The sequence below is a fragment of the Diorhabda sublineata genome, chromosome 2 (genome assembly GCF_026230105.1).
Source record: "Diorhabda sublineata isolate icDioSubl1.1 chromosome 2, icDioSubl1.1, whole genome shotgun sequence".
NCBI classification, from domain to species: Eukaryota; Metazoa; Arthropoda; class Insecta; order Coleoptera; family Chrysomelidae; genus Diorhabda; species Diorhabda sublineata.
The window spans coordinates 28229520-28238526 of record NC_079475.1 but is presented as its reverse complement, the minus strand read 5'-3'; the positions used below and the strand labels follow the sequence as shown (position 1 = coordinate 28238526).

Sequence of the window (9007 nt, the reverse complement as noted above, 5' to 3'; positions counted from 1 at the left end):
TGCAAAAAAGTGCTTTTATTTTCTGTATTGATTCGGTTTCCAGAAATTCTACAATGAAATGTATATTTGTACCTTGTAATAATTGTGACGCTATTTAAATAGGGCAGTCATCTCAGTATTTAGAAAATAGACTAAAATATCATCAATATTATAAAAAAAATGCCATCAACAAACAAGAAAATATGCCTTCTTTGTATTAACAAGATTTATCAGATTTATTTCTGTTCAATTTGGTGTAGTGTATTTATTAATAAAAAATAGATTGTTCTGTACACATTAAAACGTCCTAACTATTGATTCATTGTATTTTTAGAGAGAAATGTCTTGGGCCATATAAAAGACATATTTCTGTAGGAACATTGATTATTACCGGCAAACTGTTTCATTGAAATTCAGACGCGCGATATATCGTTTTTTTATTCAATAACTGCAGTTTAGAAGTTGCAGCATGTAGTGCCTTACTTGCCCACTCAGGCATTCTGATGAATATCTATGAAATATCTAGCAACCTTACTAAAGGTCAAACGAACATCAAAAGGATTCGACAAAATTGGGATTTATCCATTCTACTAGTGCACTTTTATCAGGGTAATTTCCTAGTTATAATTAAAACCTTCACATTTAAAAAAACCACATCAAAAATTCCTTACTACCATGTGAAAGTCGTAGAAACGGAGTAATTTGTTTCTTGGATTTCTTACAACTCACCAAAGAATAGTAGTCTAAATTATTAAAGTGAAAAATTGGAATACTAACTGATATTTCAAATAAAAACAGCGCTATGGACATTCAGATATGTTAAGAGAGGAAAAATTAAAGATTTTAATCTGGTTTAATCAGAATAAAAATGTCTATAAAACGGATGATGAACTGGATGATGAATTTGAGGCATATACGTAAGATTTAGGAACCATTTAAGATCTGTTAACCATATATTAAGTTATACAATATGTCTCTTGTTTTATGCTCCATTAACACATCGTCTCGGATTATCTAAGTTTCTTCTTATATTAATGTGACTATGAAGAATCATAATTCTACCTATTTAAATTCCAGCTACTACTATATTCTTCAAGATTTATTGTAAACTGACCGTCCTCTGACGAGAACCAACGCCTTAATTAAGCGATTCAATATGTCCTCTAGGCACTTGAAGTTCCCTCGTTTTTTCTGTCATTCCGCATAAAGCAGTTATGATCCTAACAAAAAAGTCAAGAAGGTTTTTCCCCATGAGATGTGACAAACACTTTTGTATGAAAACTATTCAATTTACCTTTTTGTGAATAGAAAAAGTATGAATCATATTCTGGTCAGATATAACAGGGAAAATATTAGAATTCATTTGAATCCTGCCAATGAAAACGAATTTTTGTCCCATTGTGGCCTACCGTTCCCCACATATTTCTTTCTTCAGCCACTTGCTCATTTTTTTCTGTTCACCATTGAATTCTGGTTCTCCTATTGTTTATTAAATAAGTACTTCTCGCTGCTTTTGAATTGAGATTCTTGGAAAATCATCATTTTCCTCCACTTTCCAGTTTTTGTTACTCTTCTTCAGTCATCGATCGATACGTTCTATAGTATTTCACATTTTTGAACAATGTCTCTCTCTGCCGAGATATCATTGTAGTTAATTCCAATTCATGTTGTGTACATCGAATATATCGACTTATTGAGAACTTTTTTCTTGGATAATTTATGTGGTAACGAGACAGAAATAACTTCTTAAGTATCGTTGGTCAAGGACAACTTACAAATTAAACTAAATTGCTGTTATTAAATTAATTATAAACAAAAACCACCCGAGACTAACAGATAAATCGGCAAGTGATAACTGGTATTATATAACATAAACCGGTCTAACCACAGAATGTATGGAATATAGGTGTCAAAGACCTTTTTTCATAGTATGATGAACAATTTAATAATTACCTTTACTGATCCAATTTACGTGATTACCAAATAAAATAAATTAACAACGAAATCCACATTGCTACGTAAAAATCGTTTACTCCAACATCAATAGAATTATAATATTAAGGCATTCATCACCAGTGACAATCGATTTCATCGATTTGTTAAAAAATATAAATATTTTAAATTGGTTTAAAAAGTGACTTTTTCTGCTTCAAAGAACGTATTCAATCATTATCGGTTGAATGACTAATGTTTTTAAGAAATATTGATTGTAAACCGAAACAATCAGCTTTCAGTTACGTTGTATTATTCAACAACTGTAGTGGGAATACTTCATATAAATGCTTACCCATCCAATATAAATTAATTTTGTTATACTTACAGTCCCCAAGAAGAACAATATGCTTCTTTTTAGAAGCATTCCACTAGAGGTTAGTGAACATTTCAACCAGAAATAAATCCATCTAGTCATAAGTGTATATCAATTTTCAATTAACAAACGTGGTACGAGAAAGTGAGTGATATGTGTCTATTTTTCAGGTGTTCCTTTTACTGCTTTTACAACATGCATGCACTCAAGAGGAATATGGTTTAGACTCTTCAGAATACCATAGTGAAGATGATGGTGAAAGTCATGGGCACCCAGACTATTCAAAATATTATAATGTGGATGCACCCTCTCAACAGAGCATACCGTTGGCAGGATTTGTTGGTTCTTCAGATTTTCCAAGCTTTTTTGCCCCACAAGCAGTAGGTTCGTACTGTATTTATACGTTGTTGCTGATACAGGGTCTATGTTTCTCTTATTATTGGAATATTCAATATTTATCGATAAATAATGAGTATGTATACCATCAATTTATACACTTCAACTTTAACCTACCAGCTTCTTATATGTGGGCATCAGATTCTAATTTACCATATATTAAAAAAGTAATGTATCTAAAGCAGTTGACACATTTTTCGCGTTGGTTGTTATTTCAATACAAGATTCTATGAAACACACACACAATTTGTGTTTGTTCAAAAATCATCAAACTTCTTGATTAGTTTTGATATGTTTGATTCTCTTTGATTCAAATACACTACAGTCTATCGACTTAAAAACCTGGTTCTTCATATTCACTTATGTGGCGTGATCTATATTACTTGGTCGACTCAGTCGTTATACCCGGAATGATTGTGCTTTTAAAGCTCGGTGAAGATAAGAAATTAAGTATTTCTAACACCTCGTATATGGAAATTTGTAACCAGAGATTACATGATTTTTATTGAAAATATCACTTTACTCAAAAGTATCCTAAATTAATTAACAAATTAATTATACCAATTTCAGATTAGGTACAAATGATTAATACATTTCAGTGGTTTTTTATCTCAGCTTATATATATGATTCTCAGACTATATTCCCAGTGTTAAAGGGATGCCAAGATCAGCTTGTGAGTCAATCCATTATTAACCTTTCTTTAATTGCAATGAAAAAATCAGACAGATTCTTTGTTTGATCCTCCGTCCACCAAATGAATGATAAATAAAGATTATGGAAAATGATCCAAATTTCGCATTGTAGTGGAATGTAATATTCTGTTATTCTATCAACTACCATGCAATTGGATATGTGAAAGACTTGAATCTATTACTATGAAATTGGAAGGCGCCCCTAAAAATTAAACACAAGTAATTGAGTACTCCAGTCCATATGTACCAAAACTCTATCAGTTATTTATAACTATTAAAATGGAAAATGCATTACAAAATAGATAAACAGATAACAATAACAATAAATATATATATATATATATATATATATATATATATATATATATATATATATATATATATATATATATATATATTCTGCTGTTCAGTTAGGGCCCCAATAAATTCAATTTTTATTAAATAGTAATCGAATTGAATAAATTGTAATTTTCTAGTCTTTTATTTTTTTTGCTTTGAGATCTTCACACAGTAAATGTTCTTGTTGCAGAATATGCTGGAAGCAATAAGAAGCCTTTGACTTTGCCTCCAATCAATTTCGTTCCACAACAACAGCAGACTCAATCACTACCTATATTTTCTCAGACAAACCAAGCTACAAATTTCCCCGCGAGAGATTATTTTGAAGAAGCTCAGAACAAGCAGCTGCAACAAGAACAGCAGCAAATTAAAGAAGATTACATAAAACCAGGTCCAAATTATATATCTTACCAATTACCTCTACTCAGTGCAGCAACTGCTAATGCTGATGATGTAGAGAGAATTCCTCCTAGACCTAACCAACCCAAGAAAAGTAACAGCGATGAATCTGATATTTTCAAAAATGAAGATGAGGAAACTGAAAAAGAAATAGCTCAAAAAAATGATGCCTATTTAGGTAATTTGAATTCCAAACCTTTTGTTAATTACAATACAGGTAAATCAAGCTCAACTGTGTCTCAGTACCCATCAGCATCTGGTGTCCTTGATATTCCGAGTAGTCAACTATCACCATATCAGAAATATAGTTTTCAGCCCATCGTACAAGCATCTCGTGTTTTACCTAGCAAATATTATGATACTGGTGCGCCGTTTAACCCTTCTTACCAGAAGAAAACGATAACTCAAGGTTCTCTAGAAGGTCAAGAAACGGAAGGCGTTCCTAGTCCTAGTCATTTGAATAATCATAATTGTCGAAAACTCTCTAGTTCATCGTTAGAGAATTGTTTTGAGTGTGTGAATGACGAAACTCAATCCAAATACACACAATGTTCTTATACTTCTGACAAAAAACCATCGCAATATAATAACGGATTTTCGGAAAGATACTCTGCACCCTCAAGAGATGATCACTACAGATACAGGAGGTACACGGATAAAAAAGATGATCCTTATTATATCATAAGAAACAGATCTATTAAGGGATTCACAGGTATTCCTGACGACTACAGCGCTGGTTTTCAATATGAACCAGAGTCCTATGATGAAAGTAGTCCAGAATTAAGTTATTCGGAGAAACAGTCCGAAGAACTGAAAAAGAATCCTCAAAATTGCCAAAAAGTTGAGAAAGAAGGCTCGACCTGTACTGTTTGTAAAGATCCTGCAAGTGGTGCCAATTTTGAACAATGTTCATACACTTCAGCACCTTCTGAGAAAAAATATGCATATGTTAAGGAGAAGAAATATGACAGCAATGACGACCCCGAAGAAACTAAAACTATAACAAAAGTTGAGAATGCTCCTTCTTCAACAATTGCACCCAGTGAAACTAAGGTAGAACCACGAACGGCCACAAAACATACTGAGCCAATTGCGAAACAGGATCAAACAATACAACAAAAGTCTCCTAAAAAAAGGAATGATGATCCCTTATTGTACGAAAATTATAAAAAAAACAGGGACAGCAGCAGAGCACGATACGAAAATGAGAAACTCAATCCTCCTTTAAATTTTGCCGATAGTATTGTGAAAGAATCTAGAGAGCAAAGAAAAGAATCCGAAAATGACCGGTCTTCCAAAGATTTTGATGAATACCATTTCAAATTATTTCCAGAGCTAGCACCAGAAGAGTCTAAAAATGAAGAAACTAGAGAAGAGGAGGAAGGTGAAGCGGAGGAATATAGAATTCCTGAGTCTACAAAACAAAACGTGGAAGAAGTTTTAGCTGAGTTCACAAAGAAAGATAGATCGAATTGCAAGAAATCTGAGAAAAATGGAATGACATGTTTCCTTTGCGTAGACAAAAATAAGCTCCAGCATGAAGAATGCATGTACGTACAAGAATCTCGACCTCAGTCCACACATGTTGCTTATCATCAGTTAAAAGGCATAAAAAAAATAGAAAATGATGGACAACCAAACGAGTCTCAGAATAAACCAATTCTAACAGAAGCTGAAAAAAATCAATTACTTAAAAAAGAAACAGGGCCTGAATCTTTACAAACGTCGGCCTCAGAAGGAGTAGAAAAAAAAGTACCTTATAAAGTGAAGAAGAATATTTATAAGAAAAAAAGAAGTGCAAAGAAAGGCAAAAAGAAAGCTGCCGAAGCAGAGCCTACTATAAAAACACCAGCTGAATTTGATGTGGGTAATGAGGAAGGTGCTTTCAGTGCAGAAACAAAACCAGCTTTTAGTAAACTGCATGGAGTTCAACTACCGAAATACATGGTAGAAAAGTCTGAATATGAAAAAGAATTTGATGCATTCTCGGGTGCACATTAAAATCTTTTTATTTGTGATAAAAATACTATGGATTATTGTACAATTTATTTTAGGATTTTTGTTGTTACTTTGTTGAAAATACAGTTATTACAATGTTTGTTGCTTCGTTTTTGTCTTTATGGTAAAATTTATTTGTTATCAAAAGAAAATCAATTCATTTGAAAAGTCTGATTGTTGAAACTATTAGAAACATATGTATCAAAAAGCATTTATTGTAATATGTGATATAAATGTATAAGTGCGATGAAACTCGCATTTTGACACCTTTTAGGAATTTTGTTGTTATTTTGTTGGAAATACAAGTATTAAAATATTCTGTCTTGTTTTTTGTCAACATTTGAAAGTTGTTTTCTATTTGGTATACGACGCAATCACTATCTTTTTTATTTTCTGTTGATTCATTCTTATAATCATTGAGCTGTGAATGAAAGTGTAATTACAAACTCCTTACTTTTATTTTATTTTGAGTAATATATTGCACTGATGTTAAAAACATTAAAAAAAATTAATTATCTATGGTTCTGTTGCTTTGTAGTAACTATATATATTTTTAAAAATTCACAATATTGTGGTCAAATTTTAGTTCCAACGATTACTGAACTGTGAAACTCTGCAATTTGTTTTCGATATGGAAACCATTCAAGGTGATCAAACAAAAATCAAACGGATGCAACAATATTGTAGACAAATACAAAATTTATTTTAACATTTTTCAAAAAATTTCATTTAATCCATAAAACAGCAGGTAAATAACCGATAAACTTATTTCCCGAATATTAGTTCTATAAGATAATGAGGCATTAGTTACAACCTGATATTTTCACATTGATATTGAATCAAACAAATTTAGTTGAAATATGAGAAACCAATATAATGATGATGTGTTGGTTTCTCATATGAAGTGAAGGTATATATTTCCATAGCCAACTTTTGTTCTCCCTTTCTTTTATTCGTGTACAATCACTTAATTCTGATATTTGAATATTTAGGATGCTACTTCTCATAGACACTCTGCAGCAGAGAAATAATGATGAGCAAATATTGAAACATGTATCTAAAATATTCAAAATAATACCTGCAAAACAAAAAAGATGATTCATAAATAAAAGTTTCAATTTATAAATAAAATAAAATATTTGCCACCCTTTACTCAAAAAATTTGTTCTAAAATCTAATAGTTTGAATAAAGAATCACAATCCAGTTTGAATGAGGTTCCATATGATTCCTATACTGTGACACCACAAGTGTTATAGCCAGAAGGAATTATTGTTGACTTTGATTTACTTGGTAATGTGACAGCCTAACATCAAAAATGAAATGATCCAAAAAACATGTACCCTTAAAGACGAATTGATGATTTATGTAGTGAACCAGTACATATTCGAGGGGAATTAAATGTGGTGACCGTATTGGCCATGGCTACTGCTGATCAAAATCACTCAATTTTTTCTTGTAAGAATTATGTCACACAAATAAGTCAATTCATAGATACTATTACAAGCCACTTCATACATACTATTACTCACAACAATATTAATTTTCTTATAAATTTAAGGCATTTATTAAGCTTAGAAAACAAAGTTATTTTAGACTCACTAATCCAGTTAGTTTGTAATAATAATATCCCAATATAAAATTAAATGTTTCTGATTATTGATTTTCTTTTTGAACAAATTTTGTGGCTGAGGACACACACACACACACACACACACACACACACACACACACACACACACACACACACAAAAGGTTTTTTGTTGGTCTACTTTCATACTGTGTAATGGAACAATATTTGCCCACAACCCTGATAATATCGTGTGAGTCTTTATCCCATGGAATTATTTTCATCATCTAAATCAAAATGGAACCGAATACCTGAGGCTGATGTTGATGTTGATGATGCAGAGATAAAGAAAGCAGTAAAAAATAACCAAATAATAATTTTCTCAAGAAATTGTAAGTGAGTGAAGTAAGCGTTAGTGACGGTACAAATAAAGCAAGTGATAAAAAAAGTAAACTAGAGAGCAATATGTGCATTGTGCAAATAAGAACATTAAAAGTGAACTTGAATTACCGAGAATGAAGTCTAGGGTCCGTCTTTGGTATGAGAAAAATAATCAATATGAATTTCTGATAGTGTATAGTAATCTATTTTCAGAATTTTGATAAATCTTAGCTCTAAAATGTGGTAATATATCTTACCATTCAAATTTTCAGCATAAACTTTCAAAGTTCAAATTTTTTCGCATTCTATTGTACAAAAAACATTGAAACTCCAAGTAAATAGTGTTCTATACTGATGTGTGGATTTTCATTGGACCAAAAATGAGAATTACATCCATTGAATAACCCATGTATGCCAAACTCTTGGAATATTTTCTTGAAGTTTTTATCCCCTTGGGTCTTCATCAAAAACCATTCATAGAATTCTACTTCTACAAAAGTTCTAGGAAAATGGTTTCTATTTGTGTTTTTAAAATTTGATTAATTCTTCTCGCTAGTGAGATATCTTGCACAATCTCTAATAACATAATAATTCATTTCGTTGATTCCACGTCCACCTTCCTCTCAAAATTAATGAGAGTAAGATGCTATCTTGATGCTTAGTGGTATGATTCGGTTGACCCTCTTTCTTCACCGTCTTCAGTCCACATATGTACGACCGTCATTGCAGCATAGCTAAACGATGGTTAATTTCTCTATGACTTTAACTATACTTCTTCTTCGATCTTCTGATATTTTTCACCCTCCTTCTGAAAATATATCGAGAAAACAATTGGATTTGGTTTTCGTTATTAGGTGAAAGGTCAAACGTTTACATTGTTATCATTATCTGAAAAAAATTTGGACATAATGCTGCTAACAAATCCAGGCTAAGAAATTATTCCTTC

General features: G+C 31.7%; 1 protein-coding gene across 1 annotated transcript; it reads left to right on the top strand.

Annotated features, from left to right (window-relative positions):
• The first annotated feature begins 2174 nt into the window (after positions 1–2174).
• LOC130453107 (uncharacterized) lies at positions 2175–6428 on the top strand. Its single transcript, XM_056792708.1, has 3 exons — positions 2175–2348; positions 2458–2671; positions 3906–6428. The coding sequence occupies exons 1-3, from the start codon at positions 2319–2321 to the stop codon at positions 6113–6115; spliced, it is 2454 nt and encodes an 817-aa protein (XP_056648686.1). The 5' UTR covers positions 2175–2318; the 3' UTR covers positions 6116–6428.
• The last annotated feature ends 2579 nt before the right edge of the window (positions 6429–9007 follow it).

Bases quoted from the DNA above. Each gene is read 5' to 3' on its own strand.
- LOC130453107 (XM_056792708.1), top strand. From the start codon at position 2,319: ATGCTTCTTTTTAGAAGCATTCCACTAGAG. The intron at 2,349-2,457 runs GTTAGTGAACAT...TCTATTTTTCAG, and splicing joins TTAGAAGCATTCCACTAGAG to GTGTTCCTTTTACTGCTTTT. The intron at 2,672-3,905 runs GTTCGTACTGTA...TTCTTGTTGCAG, and splicing joins TTTTGCCCCACAAGCAGTAG to AATATGCTGGAAGCAATAAG.